This window comes from Castor canadensis, chromosome 6 (genome assembly GCF_047511655.1).
Source record: "Castor canadensis chromosome 6, mCasCan1.hap1v2, whole genome shotgun sequence".
NCBI classification, from domain to species: Eukaryota; Metazoa; Chordata; class Mammalia; order Rodentia; family Castoridae; genus Castor; species Castor canadensis.
In genome coordinates, this window is record NC_133391.1 from 119,492,510 (window position 1) to 119,509,548 (window position 17,039).

The window sequence follows — 17,039 nt, forward strand, 5'->3', positions numbered from 1 at the left end:
TTCCAGCTAAATCTAAATAGAAACAAGCCAAATGAGGTGATGCATGTATATTCCAGCACTTAGGAGACTGAGGCAGGAGGACTGAGAGTTTGAGGTCAGCCTGGGCTACATAGCAAGATACTGTCTTTTAAAGTTTAAAAAAAAACAGAGGGCTGGAAATGTAGCTCAGTGATAGAGCAATTTCCTGGAATGCGCAAGGCCTTGGGTTCAATCCCCAGCACTGCTAACTAAATGCAAAAAAAAGGGAAAAAATATCTTTATCTCTTATTTTCAGCAAATCTTTCACCGAAGCTTTAATAGATAGCCTAAATTAAATACTATTGCTCACTTCCCTCTTCTTTCCTCAGCTTTTACTTTGGCACCTCTTCCAAAGGAAACTGTCCCAATAGCAGATGGCAAGAAATAACAGTTGACAGATTGAATAATCAGTCTCTAAAACACATTAATATTAGCTTCTATCCTCAGCTCTTAAATATGGTTAAAAAAAAAATCCTTTAGCTCCTTGTTTTTGTCTTATCTTTTCTCTTTAAAAAAAAGAGAGCTGCCTGCTTCCTGAATGTTTAAGGAAACTGTGGGGACTTCAGCTGACGTGATAACAGATAAACAAAAGGAAGGACTACAGAGCCCTTTATAACCTCCTCCCATCCCTGTCTCCATTCCAACATTCCTGTTGTCTGGGCCCCTGGGGAACAAGGAGCAGCAGCTTCCACCCCAGGTGTTAGCAGTGTGGACTCCAGGCAAGCGCAGTATTCCAAGTACATTCCTTTGTGGGATTTCTGTTTCTGTAAGTACCTCATCTTAGGTTGCTTAGGACCTTGAGGACCATGTGGAGAGCGGTGGGAAGCAAGAAGAAATGGACTGAAGGGTTAGGATGGTCCCAGAGCTGGTGAATGTGGAAATTTGCTCAACTTTTAAATTTTTTTCTTTCTTTTCTTTTATGTCAGTAAAGAGTGCTCCATTCTCTCCTAAATGGCAAGAAATATCAGTGTTACTCTAAGCTGATTTTCTTTGGAGTTGCTGTGCTGTTCTGCTTTTCTTTTATCTTCATCTGTTTTATTTCCAAAGTGTGAGCTCCAGCTTCATGTCTCGCTTCTAATAAATATGTACTTACATAGTGCCACAGTATTTTCTCCAATCCTTTTCCAAGATCTCATATTAAAAGAAGATGCCGAAGCAGAGGGCATTAGTAAGAAATAAAATTTTTATGATTTTCTTAGGCATTTGCCTTCTCTTTCCATTTCAGACTTATGGTTAATGAGTTTCAAGTTTTGTCATGTGTGTATCTGTACAGTTTTTTTTTTTTTTTGACGGGAGCAGGGTTAGTGGGACTGGGATTTGAACTCAGAGCTTTGTAGATGCAAAGCAGGCGCTCTACCACTTGAGCCACACCTCCAGTCCATTTTGTTCTGGTTATTTCAGAGATGAGGGTCTTGTGAACTATTTGATTAGGCTGGCCTCCTGATCTCATCCTCTCAAGTAGCTGGGATTACAGGTGTGAGCCACCAGCGCCCAGCTCAACCAGAAGTTTTGTCAGCTGTTGACTTCATGACTTTTGGTTACATTAACAGCACTCAGTAAATATCCAAGAGAAGAACCTACTGATGGAAGGTGTTGTTTTAGCATTGGCATTTAAGTGATAACACCAGTTTTCTCTCTTCTGTGCTTTATTTAGATTTCGACACAGTCCCAACTGCTGGTACCTAAGAGACTGGACTGTCCACACCTGGATTAGGCAGTGTTTAAAGCATGGTGCACAAGACAAAGCCTTATATACCCTTGTAAACAAGGTAAATAGTTTCCTGGCACATTTCCCAAGTTTACATGACATAGTGTTTGTACCTATTACAGTGCAGCAAAGAATGGTACTAGAAAGCACTTTTTTAGATTACTTGCCCTCACATACTCTTACAGGTGGGACTGGGTGTAATTCCTGTAGCTATTGCTTTTCCAAGCAGCATGAATCAGGACAGGATAGGCAAAAGTGAAAGGTAGTCCAGTCAAAAGAACTCTCAACTGGTCGTCATGCTATTTTTGATCGAGACCTTGGATTTTTTGCTTGTTTCCCTACGATAAGGTTGGGGAGCGGACACAAACATTTCTTCTGGAATGAGATCTCCAGTGTATTCAGACTGTCTTATATGGTTTTTAAAAGAACGAATTCCTCCATAATTCATTTTGTCTTTCAGGTTCCTTAACTCCACCCAAGAGTCCCTAGGATTAGAGTATTTCCGAACCTTACACTCCACCCAGGGGTTGAGTCTTCATTACCTTTGTGATATAGAAGTATGTGCAAAATAAGCAAGTTTACAGTGTTGCTCTTGTTGATTTCAAGCTAAACATTTGGAGCCATAAAAGCATTTTAACAGTATTGTTATGAAAATATATTACTTCTGTAGTGTTTCTGGACCTTGAAAGTTAGAGATCAAACAGAATACTGATTTTGCCTTGGGGTCCTCTCTATCCAGAATGATTTTCATTCCCATGATTTGGGCCTAATTCAACTTAACATACATTGTATCCAGATTACATGTGAGACATTGAATTAGTTACGGCAGTAGATACTAAAATGAGCAATAGCCTCTCCTTGCCTTTAGGAAGCTGATAAGTTAATAAGGTTGATAAGCAGGTTCACTGAGAAGTCTAACATTAGGAAAATGTAAGTGCCATACAAGAGTACCAGTGAAAAGAAAATTAATGTGAAGGAATCCAGTTGGAAGGAAAAAATTAGAAAAAAATGATACTATTTAAGCTGGTCACCAAAAGATGTGTGCTTGAGCAAAAATGTTTCCCTTTTGCCTGGAATATAAGATATGTTAAAGGGAAACTGTAAGGGATGGCGTAAGAGGCTAGGCCAGGTCCCTACATAATGGACAATCAATATAATAGCCTTGAATCTCTAGAGGACGAAAGGGAAGGCCATAGAGGAAGGGATAGATTAAATTCTGCTCTCTTCAGTTCCCAATATAATGATACAGATGAATTATACGTACTCAAAGATGAAGAGTCCAATGAAAACAAAACAAGAAGGGTCTAGAAAAGTAGAAAAAAGTCTTTCTCATTTCTGATGTTTCTAGAGTCTTTTAATGAGGAGATCACCAGAATAGAAGTCAGAAAAACCAAGCTGTAACCTTTTAGATTCCATGAGTTGCCCATAACTTCACATAAATAATTTTCCCTTTCTAGATACTAGTTTTTTCAACATGAATTTGAGTGGGTTGTACTAAATCAGTGACTTCCAATACTGGCTGCCCATTAGGTACCCATGAAGCTTTTAAAAATTGACGGTCCTTGTCTCTACCACCAAGATTCTAATTTAATTGCTCTTCTGATGCTTTTGCTGCTGTTGTTGTTTAAAAGAATATTTTCTATGTTTTAGAGCATTTTCAAGTTCACAGCAAAACTGATTGGAAAGTACAAAGATTTCCAAAATATCCCCTACCCCCCATATGCATAGCTTCCTCCATAACCAATGTTCCACCCCTGGAATGACATAGCTCTTAGAATTGATGAACTTATATCAAAGTCTGTAGCGTACATTACGGGTTTTGTTTTGTTTTGGTGGGACTAGAGTTTGAACTCATGGCTCAAGCTTGCAAAATAGGCACTTTACCACTTGAGCTCCACTTTACCAAATGAGTCCATTTGCTCTGTTATTTTGGAGATGGAGATCTCGAGAACTATTTGCCCAAGTCAGCCTCAAACTACAGTCTTCCTAATCTCCACCTTCCAAGTAGCTAGGATTAAAGGCATGTGCCACCTTTGTCCAGCTCTAGGTGCATTCTTGATGTATGTTGTGTGGATGCGGGTGAAATGTATAATCACAAATATCTACCATTACTGCATCATACTGGATAATTTGCCCTAAAAAATCCACTGTGCTCTGCCTCTTCATTGCTTGTAGGTATTTTTATCCTAAGCTCCCATTTGACTTTAATTTATAGTGAGGGTTGAGAATCATGAACCAGTTATTTCCTAAAGTCCTTTCCAATTTCAGTGATTTACCATCCTAAGATATTCTGGTTTTCCCCTGCTACTAGGGATTAGTGCTGATTTGGATGACAGCATTGAGAAATATAGACACTGCCCATGAGCTGCAACCTTCAAAACAGTGGCTTTTCAATATTTTTCCATGTTAGCACACCTGAGGCGTCCCATCCATGTCTGCTAGTGACAGTGAGTCAGTTCCACAGTGATTCACAACTAGTGACTAGGACTGTATCAGGCTCTCCCAAAGAAGTGGATAGAGATGGAAAAAAATTCCTCAGGTATTTCTAGCAGTTGGTGAGAGAATGGAGCAGTGTTGAGATGGTGATTGGTCTGATTGAAGTAAGAATCTAAAGCAAAAATGTAACCACAATCTATATCATTGGCAGACAAACTCAAGTGTGCATGAAAATCATATGAGCAGCTCACTAAAACATCAGAGTTCTGTGCCTAGTTCCCAGAGATTCTAATTCTGCAAGTCTGAGGCTTAGACTTTTGTTAAAGCACCCCTGGAAAATTCCGAGACAGTTGCTAAAACATCCACATTTATTCTTAAAATTCTAAAAAAAAAAAAAAAAATCTATTCTTAAAGTGTCTATTTGCATTCTCAAATATTAGCTGATTGTAAACACAGCTTGGCTAAAAGCACATAGGTATTGGCAAATCTCTTGCATCCTTAAAAGCCAGACTAAGGACCAGAAAATGCTGCATAATGTTGTGCTTTCTCTTTAGGATGCATTTTTGCCTTGTCATTCTTACTATAAAAGAACCGTAAACCAGTTAAATGGGTGGAGGGATGATTTACTATATTTTTCTCTTCGTATTGTTTTTAAGCTATGACAAGGTGTTAGAATTGAACTTTATTTTTCACATATCAATTGTCTTATATCAGACACCCACTCACAACTTTCTCACCCTGACCAACAGTTCCAATTACCAAACCTCATGAGCCACAGCTTCTATTTCACTGTCACAGATGCTGTAAAATGATAGTCATAGTTTAAAGCTAGTGGTGGCAAGTGTTATCCTGAATAATACATAGGCTAGTATTATAAACTGAACTAAAGTGGATATATTTTTCTTTTTCTCCCCTTTATTTTCATTGGTATTACAGGTTCAGTACGGAATTTTTCCAGATAACTTTACATTCAATTTGCTGATAGATTCTTTCATAAAGAAAGAAAATTACAAAGGTAAGAAACCAAACCCAGATTCAGTTATTTATTATAGTGCTTTCGGGTCCTAAAGGGAAGTATATAAATAATAGGCACTTGCTCCTTTTTAATTTTATGACATCCCTCTGCATCACTCTTTTAGTCAGAAAAGCTTGCATGAAGATTATTATCATCTATGCAAAATGTTTTTAAAACAATTATCTTTTTATTATTAGAATAGAAAATATCAAATTACATAAATTGTACAGAGAAAACATTAATTATACAGGCCAATCTCATTTTACTTCCCAAGCTGATTGAAATGCAGCACATAAATAAAGGACAAAGTAAATTAATTTAGTTTTCACATGTAATTTTGGATTCTTAATGAACAGTTGACAGAACCTAGATTTTCTTTTTAACCATATTTTTTGCCTTGTGTTCTTTTAAAATATTACTTGTTTATTTTTTTAAAAGAAACTCTTCCAGGTTCTTATTTTGCTACATTTACTAGATGATTTCCTGGTCCGCCTATCTATTTCACTTTTCCCATTTGCAAAAAGGACACAGAAATTAACACCTATGGCCTCCTTTGCAACCATGACAATATGTGGCTAGGAACCAAGCTGGCTAGGAACAGCTGCAAATAATGCTAACTCTTATAATTAGGAGCATATGCAGAGTGAACAGGATAAATCAGCCAGTTAAAATCATTTGTTGTGCTATGTACAGACATTTTGTCTTCTTTGACAACAAATAGCTACAGGAAGGAAATTATCTGAACTTGATTTTCTTAGCTTTCATCTATGTTGTACCATATCAAGGGAAAATAAGACCTGCTTTGCTATGACCAACATTCATGTGGAAATAAATACTAATGTTGTATGTTATATTCAGGGGCTTATAATTTATGAATGAGCATTTTCATAAAATGCTCATGTTTTCAAGTCTTTTGAACTGAGCCTTACTGTCCCTGTTATACTCATCAGTTTTCTGTCTGAATAATACCTGAGATTTGGGATTTCCTTTAGCCATTGTCTGCTTCTGCCTCAACAGTGAGAAGCCATCAGAGCAGAAAATGAGGTGGGCAACCTAGCCTTTCTGCTTGTCAGGGTAACCTTGAAAATGATGTACCTCCTTTCTGTATGCTTAGGTCCTCTGGCTGATAGACATGATACCTTAAGTTGGCTTCACGATGTACAAGGCATTTTCATATGTATTACCTTATTGGATTATCCAAACTTTTGAAGTAGATAGGACAAATAGTATTTTATCATTATGAAGATGATACTGGGAGCCAAGAGAACTGAAGGGTTTATGCATTGAAGTAATAGCACCTGATTTAGTATACTACCGTATGTACAGTAAAAGCTAAAGGCTTGGAAAAGACCTACGCTGTAGAAGAACTAGGACCACAGTTCACATTTTTTACTTCTTAATTCTGCATGTTTTTCTAACATGTTCTACTTTTTTAAAGAGTGTTTTATGGTTAGAAATTTGGTTATGTTACCTACAACTTATTTCCTCTCATTTTCACTTTCATCTTTTTTGCCAGATGCTTTATCTGTGGTTTTTGAGATCATGATGCAAGAAGCCTTTGAAGTGCCTTCCACTCAGCTGCTCTCCCTTTATGTTTTATACCATTGCCTGACAAAGAAGCCAGACCTCAATGTAAGTGATCTGCCCTAAAGCAGAACTGAGAACTTGAGCAAGGAGCAAGCAGTGGCTGCTCAGTAAGGTCCAAGGTGGCCAGAGGAAACCCTGCTCTCAGAATCTGGAAAACGATACTGATATGCAGCTTTGTGGCCATGCATACCCAGAAATGAGAGCACATTCTGTACTTTTAGTTTCTGGTTTCTAACAAAGTGGAACTGGATGTTCCTTCACTTGAAAGAATCTCAAGTGAAAATTCTGTGCACATTTGTTTTGGAGGGTTTGGTTTTTCAGAGCTGGGGATAGGACTCAACCTAGTGTATGCTAGAGAAGTGCTGTACCACAGATTTACACCCCCATGCCCTTGTGTACATTTTGGGACTTGTGCTAGACCGAGTGACCCCAGACATTCAGAAATGGGTTGTTGATAAACATTGGTTGCTGGACATGTGAGCAGTTAACTTTGACTGTGACTTAGTGATTATTTCATTTGTGTCAGTATTTTCCTAATGGAAAGATCCAAAATGCCAACTTTTGAGGGCTAGTGGAGTAGCTCAAGTGGTAGAGTGCCTGCCTAGCAAGCATGAGACCCGAGTTCAAATCCCACTACCACCAAAAAAAAAAAAAAAGCCAAAATGCCAACTTTTGTTTTTAACTCTTAAGTTAGGATGTTTAATCATTGTTTATTGCTAGCCTAAGAATAACAACAGTGATAACAATAGTAACTATTATTTAAATAGCACTTTACACTAAACAGTGTTCATGGTATTGTAAATATATTAATATCTTTAATATTCATAATAATTCTGTAAAGATGAGACTGGGGCACAAAGATGTTATAAAATAGCCACCCAGCTAGTAGGTGATGCCAGGCAATCTGTCTCTACTATCTGTTCTTAACCTCAAATGTAACATCAGAAAATCCCATTTTGGGTAAATCATGTTAGTTAGCCCACTAGGAAAGTCAAACTTCCCTAGATTAGAGTGGTTTGCCTTTGAAAGTAACCATCTGATCCTTAATTACACTTTCACTTTCACTTTACTTGTCTGTGCTAGCAACGCCCAAGAGGTTTTGTTTTTCTCCCAAGGTGTCTGCTTTTTTTCAGAGGTTTTAAAAAAAAAAAAAACCCAAGAACTGGCTCGTTTCACACACAACTGTTCACAATCAAGAAGTTTAGGTATCAGTCAACACTGGGGTGCCTCACTCGTACCTGGCAGTAATTGCAGCCTGCAGACCCCGTTCATTCTACTTCCTCCCTGGCGTCTTAGCACTGAGACCTCTGTAGCGCAGCATATGCTTTGTGCTCTGTGCTGAAGCCAGACCAGGACTGCAGCCCTGTTCCATGGCTCCAAGGAGATCACAGCCCCCATTTACCTAGGGAGTTGTCAAGGCTGCCCCCTGGGCCCGGTGTTTCCAGGGAGTCTATGATCACTATTATAACTAGTGTGTGGTGGGCTTAGCAATATTTGTGGTTTTGTCCTTTTTTATTTTTTCCATGTCTCAAAAGGCTTCAATTTTATTGAAGTGTAATTTTGTACCCAGGGTTGAAAGAAATGATCACTAAGTGCTTCTCATTGCCTAACTTGTTTTTAAGATGTATCAGCAACTTAATAGTGATATTTATTTTAGCACTGTGAAGAAGAAATTTTATCTTGTTTAAAATTCAAAGCTTGCCTCATAGTAGTGTGAGTGAATGTGCAGCTGATAGCATGTGAAATCTTCTTTGATCCTCTCAAGTCCATGGGGGTCCAGAGAGTACTCTTTATTTTTGTTTTGCTTTTCTGATTATAAAGGGAACACTTACTCATCACCAAAGTTTGGAAAACGATGAAAAGTACAAAGAAGAAAACCCAAATTACTCATAATTTCAGTGCCCAGAAATCTGTTCCATAGAGTATTTCTGTTCTGTATTTTTCTTTAAATATAAATACCTTTTATTTACAAAATTGGGATTATTTATATATAGCTTTGTTCTTTTAATTTTTTTTTCTTTTGGTGGTACTGACGTTTAAACTCAGGGCCTTATGCCTGGCAGGTGCTCTACCTCTTGAGCCACTTCATCAGCCCTTGATACGTTTATTCAATGCTGCAACATGTTCTTTTCCTCCATGTCATTAAAAATCATATTTTTCATGAAGTATTCATTGCTTAGGTGGACACTGACCTGGTATATTCTGTTGCAGTGGGAAGAGGAGAGGAATTTTGGTGCATCGTTATTACTTCTGGGCCTAAAACAAAAGAACCCAGTAGGTTTGAGTTCCCAGTTGTATGGCTATGCGCTTCTTGGTAAGTTAAGTTATATCCTTATAAGTGTTGTTCTTCATGGATAGATTTGATGCAGTCTTGTTTCATAATACAATTATAATTTGATTTAAACTTACTAGTCAAAGGCCTTACAATTATGATGAGGTAATACCTCACACAGATAAGGTTAAGAACCGATGGTGGTAGCTGTAGATAATATTTTGTGCAATCACTGTGAGAGAGGGATGGAGAAAAGAAAGTTCTAGCACAATAGGGAGAACCAGGCAGTAAAGCCTTTCCCAGTATTATCAGATCTTCTGTCTCTTTCTACTCAAAGCCCAGGAAGTAAGAAATGAAGAAGGGTGGTTTGAACTGGTCTTTGACTTTTTTTTTCAGGAGAAGGAAGAAAAACTCACACTGTGCCAGTGTGATTGTACAGTATGGTATGATGGTGGCTTAAGTTTAGTGTTCTTATTGCTTTGAAAATCAGATCAGTTGATAGGAATGGCCTCAGCACCTGGATTGTGTGGAATCTGGGCAAATGACATTTAACCTAATGTGTGAGAAATGTGTCCCAATTTGTACATTTATGAAGTGTGTGTTATTTCATTACTCTTCCATCCTCTCTTACATAGTTAGGTCTCCAGGAAAGCACTTTCTCTTCATCATTCGTTGTTTCTGCATACCTGCCTTTGCTCTCTGAAAATCACCAGTGTTGTAGAATTTGATGACTTTTGAAGTTGATCTTTGCCAACAAAATGTAGTATGGCATTCTTGGATGCTGGTTCTGGTATAAAGTAGCAGAAGTCTTTAAGCACTTACTAGACCAGCTATCAGATTTACCAAAGAATTGAGCACTTTTTGCTTTGTCAGCCTGTATAACTCAGACAGGCCTCAAATTCCCATTTCTCTTGCCTCTACCTCACAAGTCTTGGCATTAAAAGTGTGCACCAACACACCTGACTTGACCACTCTTTGGAAACCACTTTTTCCTTATTTGTTACCTAGTTTTGATTTTTGAATCACATCAGTTTTCTTTTGCATTCAGATTAGCGTTCAGCACTACTATATTGCATGACTGTTCAGGAAGTCGGCAAGGCTAGGAAAACATACTTTGCTTTTGTTTGGGGGCAAAGGTGCTAGTCCTTTGTGCTTGGCAGTCATCTGATGAGAAGCTCTTTGTTTTCATTGTGTAGCGCCTTGCAGCCTCACTCAACCCTGATGGAAACAGTGCCCCAGAATGACTGCAGTCTAGCCCCAAGCATCTTAAAAGTCTAAAATTAGCTGCTGCCTGATAAGCTTTGTCTGTCTGTGTCCCACTATAGCTTTCCCAAATCCTCCTTCCCAAGAAAGATAAGTAGAGGTAGATTTAAGAGCCAGCAGCTCAAGGTGACCTTGATCAATTAGTGCAGAGAGGTTTTCTGCTCCACAGTACAGGCTGCCCCTGTCCCTGCCGGAGACTCCACTATTCATGTCCACAGCTCGAGCTCCAGTTTTTGATGGCTTGATGTACCAAATCCAATCCAAAAGGATTGTCAGGTCTCTATGATTTAAAAACTGATGAAACTCAAACAAAGGGAAAAAGAGGAAAATAAGGGTGTCCTCCCCCCATAAAGACAGTAGATTGGATATTTTAGCACTTTTCAAAAAATGTCAAACATCTCCTAACAAGGGAAAGTTACCAGATATTGAAGTTTCTGGTGTAAGGAAAGTTGTGGAATTTCTTTTTCTGGGAAAGATTTTAATTTTGAAGCAAAAATGGTATTTCCTTCGATTTGCATTTTAAGGGTATTCCTTCTTAAAGGCAGATATGTCAACCTCTGGAAATTTAACTCAGCCCTGTAATTCACGAACACTCATGAGAATCTGCCAAACCAAATGAGAAAGAGAAAAAACAAGACTATACTATTTTGTATTTAGAAATGTACAGGGTGAGTTTCACCATAGTCTTCATCATCTGTCTGCAGAATTACCATATATTTGAGGTGAGATGAGGCTCTTGATGCAGATCTGAAATGATCCTTCTCTGTTGCAGAACTGCTGGACAGATATTCACTTGTGTCTTCAAGTCCTCACTCTCATAGTGGAAGACAACCTTCTTTGTTTTCTTTCTGACTACAGGAAAGGTGGAATTGCAGCACGGGCTACGGGCTGTGTACCATAACATGCCTCTGATATGGAAACCAGGTTACCTTGACAGAGCCCTTCAAGTGATGGAGAAGGTGGCCTCCTCCCCAGAAGACCTAAAGCTGTGTAGAGAAGCGGTATGTTCCTCAGCCCTTGTTCAGTGAGATTTAGCCGTCTCTGTTCCTCTTGATATGTTGCGCTTTGAATTAGTATTTATTGTCTTTTCCCTTCCTCTACTTTCTATATTTATATAGAATAGCTACTTATCCAGTTGAAAAGGGATCAAAAAAACACATTTTCATTGCTACTGATTAAAAAAAAAAAAACCACTGGAAAATAAAATTAGTATTGATTTATAGCTCATTTATAGCTCCCCTGAAACTTAAGCTGAGTTCGAAAGAATACCAACAGCTCCACTTTCCTTCCCCACCAAAAAATCTGAGCAAAGATTTCACTTCAAACATTTATAGCATCTCCACGACCCTGTGTAGTTCCCTAAGGCTGCATAGCAATTTTCTTTCCCTAGAAAGGCCCTCAAGAAATGAACATGGGGACATTAAACTGTTCTGTGGTGAATGTGTGATTTGGAGGTCTAGATCGAATGTCTTTTCAAAGTTGGAAGGCGTTCCCGTTGCCTGGCCTGAAACCAGCACCAAATCTCATCTTTCTTAATCACCTAGGACTTAGCTCAGACTAGAGAACATGAGAGGCCAGAGACCCCACGGGGAGCAATAGTGTCCTGTCCTGTCCTGTCCAAGCAGCTTTCCTAGCCAGACCAATGCCTAGCCTGGAAAGACAATGGCTGACCCATTATCAGGATGAAAAGTCACCTTAGAGCCACTTCTTTGTTTTATCTTAACCCTGATATCTAAGACTCACCCCTTGCTTTTCATTTCAGTCATGAGACATAGGTCCAGTGCCCATACTGGCACCTTAAACTAATGTCTAGTGAGTTGTTAACATTCTTTGCCAGATGTTTATAACAAAGGGTACACATTACTAAATATATATTATAAAATATATAAACATATACATAGAATATATAAAACATATAAAATATATTTGTTTTAAGGCACTGCAGTCAGGGCTGGTGATTGAAGAACCAAAATTACATGTAAATCCTTTGCCAGGGAAGTAATTCCTTCAGTCTGAGCCACGTTTGCATTCTTCTTATTGTGACTCTCAGGAACATGATTCACACGCCAGCAAGAGTGTGATGTGTGTCTGGTTGGGTGGAATGCACTAGCAGTAGTAAAGTGCCTTGGTGTAGCTTTTGGATATCTGTTCCAATGGGACATGGACAGAATTAATTGGCATCCAAGCAGGTGCTTATGCTGGCCTTGCTGTTGTTTCCATCCCATCTCTAATGACTAGGTCCTCCTGTGTCAAGGGAGGTTTACCTCAGAGTGGAAGCAGAGGAGGCGAGGGGTCAAAAACAAAAAGAAAGCCTGTGTTTTTCGTACTATTTAAATCTTAGAAATCACCTCATTAAGATGAATTTCATGTGCATATCTCTGGCCTTTGCCAGCAGCTTATGTGGATTAGGCTGATCCCCAATTTACAGATGCTCAGTGAGTGAAGGCCTTTCTCTGAGGGAGGCCCTTGCCTGTATCCCGCGGCTTTGACATGCATTCAGAATGCCTTTTGTTGGCTGTGGTCTTGGTGGTCTTTCTTTCCCTTTGACCTAATTCTAAACTGACTCCAAAGGGAGATATGAAAGGGGAAAGTTATTTAATGCCCAACAAGCACCATTCTTGGGTTCCTACCTGGCTAATTAAAAGCCAACTTAAATATACCATTGTGCTGGTTCACTTACACAAATAACTCTTAGCTTGATTGTTTATACCATTTGTTTTGAACTAAGTTTTCCATATCATCTGAGGGGGTGCTTCTAATGCATAAAAATATAATCATTGATATATCCCACTTCCTTTTTTTTGCAGCACTGGAGACTGAAATCAGGCCTCATGCCTGCTAGACAGGTACACTACACTGAGTACCAGAAAATTTCTCATGGTTTTTCAGGTCCCATTTCTCCCTTTTTTTCACTTCTTCCAGCCACCCTCTCTTCACAATGTGCTGTGAAGATTTCGTGATATATAGTTCCTAACCCTGTTTCTGCCCTACAGCTCAATGTGCTGGACGGAGTGCTGAAAACACTGACTTCTCCAGCCGAAGGGGCTTCAGAGACACCGTCTCAAGAAGGTGAAAACAGCCAGGGCTCAGAAAACTTGGTGGAGCAGCTGGACATAGAGGAACCAGAACAGTCCAAGCTTCCTCAATACCTGGAACGATTTAAGGTGAATCAAGCAGAAATTGAGTCTCTCTCAGCTGTGCATAAAACATGCTCCTCTCCTATGGTAATGGACGAGCAGCCTTTTCATCCATCAGTGATGCACACAAAAGCATCAAAAATTATATTTTTATTGCTTAAAATTAACCAATGGTCTTAAAAGAAACCAATGGGATTTTTATGCTGCTTTTTGCACTTGAGTTAATCAGTCATAGTTTTGTTCCCTTACAGCAGCATGTCATTCACCACTCATCACTGATAGGTGCCCGATGAGGGATAACAGCTTGCCTCCTCATGGCAATAACCCTACGCCCATTCTGTGTGGAAAGTATCTGTTCATTTCTCCCTAATGCACTGATGTGCGGAATCGGAAACCCAGTCAGATATTCCAGAGCCACTGTGCACCATGGAGAGATACGATGCAGGCATCTTTTGTCACTCATCTTTGGCAGCTTTGTGCTGTTCACGAGGGCCATTAGAAATACTCTCCTATACTGCGTGGCATATGTAAACAGGTTTCCAGAACAGCCCCGAGCTCTCAAGCTGTCTTTGGTAGCTTTCAGCTCTACATCTCCAAATGCTCCATAGTCAGTGTCAGGAAAGAAGATCCAAGTGCAGCATTTAAACCCTTGGCCTCCTCTTACTTTCTTTCTCACCCATTTAGTGTAAAGAGATTAAAAAACAAAACAAACAAACAAAAAAACACTGCCTGGACAGGAGGTCTTTGTACAGAGCAGAGAACTTTCTCATTCATGCCAGCTGAACCATTGTCATTTTGCAACAGAAATCTTGCTAGGTTACTACTTTAAATCTAGGTAGTAACTAGTAGTAACTGCATTAAACCAGCTTTGGGAACTTCCCCATGTTATAAGGGAGATCCTGTTGTATTTTAAGCAGTTGTTGCTTTCAGTACTTCCGTAAGGTCATTGCCCAGCTTCTCTCTTTAAAATTTAAAACTGAGAAAGAAAGGTTAATTAGTGTTCCCACAGTCACAGAGTAAAGTCAGAAATTTGCATACCTGTCCTTTCCTAACTTTGTAGGATTAAAAGGTGAGGGAAATCTACTTGGCCCTGCATATTTGCGTTCACCACACTCGCTCCTGAAAATGATCACCTTTTCCTTTTGTGTTGGATAAATCGAATCTCAGAAGGTACAAACCTGTATTTGCATTAAGTGCTCAGCCTTCACACTTCCACAGATGCATTTTATGAAAAAAATGAAGAAAACAGAGACAAATGTTTGTTGACTGCTAGCTGTGGTAGGCACCACCTGCACTTCTGTCATCCTCACAAGGTCTGGGTGGGACATTCTCTTCAGGCTGAGAGACACCAGCCCGTGAGTGACTGAATTTGGACTGGAACAAGTATTCCGGCTTAAGATTTGCATCCATATTCTGGTGTTTTGGGCTGTCTCTTTGGCCTCAAACCACCTGAGGGTGACATCAGAAAGAAATCATTTTCATTATATACTTCCTTTTCTTCATGCTACCTGATTTTTATTAACCTGAGGTAATTTGTTTGGGACCTGTTTTTATATGGCTAGGCCTCTGGCCACTGCTCAGAGCCCATGGGCCCGCCCACTTTCCACCCCCTTTACTGGAGTAGGCCACGTCACTCCTGCCATTTGGGTCACATTGGTTTGTGGTCCGTGGCGACGTGTGGTGTCAGCTGCAGCTGGGGCCATAAGTGGCGCTCTTGATGCTCTGCATCTTGAAGCACTTCAGTAGATTAATGTTTTTCATGCTTTACTTCCCCAGGAACACAGCTCAGACCAAACCACACTTCCACTTCCGATGAAGCTGTGATCAGGCAGGATGTGGGGGCTGACCCACAACCCTGCAGGGTTGCTCAGCAGGTGGAAGCCTGTGATGGTGTAAGCACTCATGGGAGCTGTGCAGCTTGCCATTAGTGAGAAACCCTTGAAACGATTCCATCTGTTGAAAGAATTCTAGGAAGACAGGCCTTTACTGTAGTTATTTCAAGGAAAAGATACAGTGGGCTTACTGTGGACATCAGATGTTTGTGCCATTTTGCTTGCATTCTAGACTTCTAGTACTTGGAGTTTGCTGCTTTGTTTGGAATAGGTCAGAGTGAAAGTGTGTACCCTACCTGTGCTGTCTTTGCCATAGAAAAGAAGTGAAAATGACAGAGTCATAGCACATGGGGTTCCACTTACTGTGTGTGAGCTGGGGGAGAAAGCACATGTGGTACATCTTAGCAAAACTGCTGAGCTGACAAAAAAAAAGGCAAAGACAGCAGGGCCTGGATGAAAGGCAGCCGCACAGCTTCCCAACAGAGTGCCTTTTCCTAAGCAGAATGTGTGGCTATTTGGCAAGAGCCTTAATCACTTCTCTTTTCTTCTTTTTCTCCCACCTGCTTCCCTATCTTTTTTTTTTTTCGTTGTTTTCAACAGGCCTCACAGTCAAAGCTGCAGGCTCTGGGCAGAGTTGAGTCAGAAAGCCTTTTGACTCTGACCACCCAGCTTGTGACGGCACAGCTCCCTGCCTGTGAAGCTGAGGACATCGCCACCTATGAGCAAAAACTGCAGCAGTGGCACCTGGAGCGGGTGCAGTTGATACAGAGGGAGCAGGAGCAGAGGGAGAAAGCAAAGCAACAGCACCAGGCCCGAAAGGCAGCAAAGGCAGCAGCCTAACAGACCCCCAGCCAGTCCTGCACGGGGCCTCCTAGGCCTCCACAGCATTCAGCAGGGAGGAAGCCGGGGTTCGGCCTCCTCTCTCCGGCTTCTCCTTTTCTCAGAGCTGAAAACCACAGTGTGCTGTGTATCAAACACTGAATGCCCATCCAGATGCTGAGAAGGGCTCCAGAACTGGGAAAGTGGCAAGGCTGGACTGAAGCCACCAGCCCATCCCTTAACAGGCTCTTGAAGCTCATGGTGGGGTTCTGGGCACAGGGATCAATTGTCAGCATGGAAAGTTCCCAGTGCCTCTTGAGGGTGGTGGGAGAAAGAAGTAAGGTGACTGGACTATAGGTACCAAGACCTCATGCCAAGTGTCCCTGTGAGCCAGCCCACACTCCTAATTACTCCTTTCCATCACACCTTCTCCTTTTCACGCTGCTCTGAGAGAAATCCAGGACAGGAGTGAACTTGGAAGCCCGTGGCCCCACTGGATTTCAGATTTTAGTTACCCATGGTGACATTTTTAGAAAGCAAGGGCTTTTGAGGAGAAACCACCCCAGCTGTGAACATTGTGACCTGGCCTCTTCGTCATGCCACATAACTTTTTCCAAAGCATTGTCTCAGCTCCTTTATTAAGTGGGTAAAATGAGCCTTTTGTGTATACACACACACACGTATGCACGCACAACTTGTGAGCACACATTTTGGTTAAAGAAGTTGGAGAAAATGAGAAGTGGGATAGGCCTTGAAGTGCATAGCTGCTATGAATAATTGTAAAGCTGTCAGAAGATACATATTTCTTTCTCCAGGTTTCTCCTTTGTGAAAGGGTCAGGGGGCAGCTTTTATTTGCTACGTAATGTCGCCTTCAAGTACACTGGTATATTTTTATTCAGGATTGCACTCTTTTATCAAGTACCTGTGGAAATAAAGAATATACCAAAATAA

The 17,039-nt window shown here is 40.3% G+C and overlaps 1 protein-coding gene across 3 annotated transcripts in view; it reads left to right on the forward strand.

Moving 5' to 3' along the window:
- The window catches only part of Mrps27 (mitochondrial ribosomal protein S27), an 81,778-nt gene extending 64,739 nt beyond the window's left edge, over positions 1–17,039 (forward strand). For all 3 annotated transcript variants that reach the window (XM_020174674.2, XM_074077324.1, XM_074077323.1), the window contains 7 exons: positions 1,673–1,787; positions 5,099–5,177; positions 6,694–6,809; positions 8,976–9,078; positions 11,158–11,300; positions 13,293–13,463; positions 15,869–17,039. In XM_020174674.2, the coding sequence (XP_020030263.1) occupies positions 1,673–1,787; positions 5,099–5,177; positions 6,694–6,809; positions 8,976–9,078; positions 11,158–11,300; positions 13,293–13,463; positions 15,869–16,108 (967 nt within the window). In that variant the 3' untranslated portion in view covers positions 16,109–17,039. The remainder of the gene's footprint in view (positions 1–1,672; positions 1,788–5,098; positions 5,178–6,693; positions 6,810–8,975; positions 9,079–11,157; positions 11,301–13,292; positions 13,464–15,868) is intronic.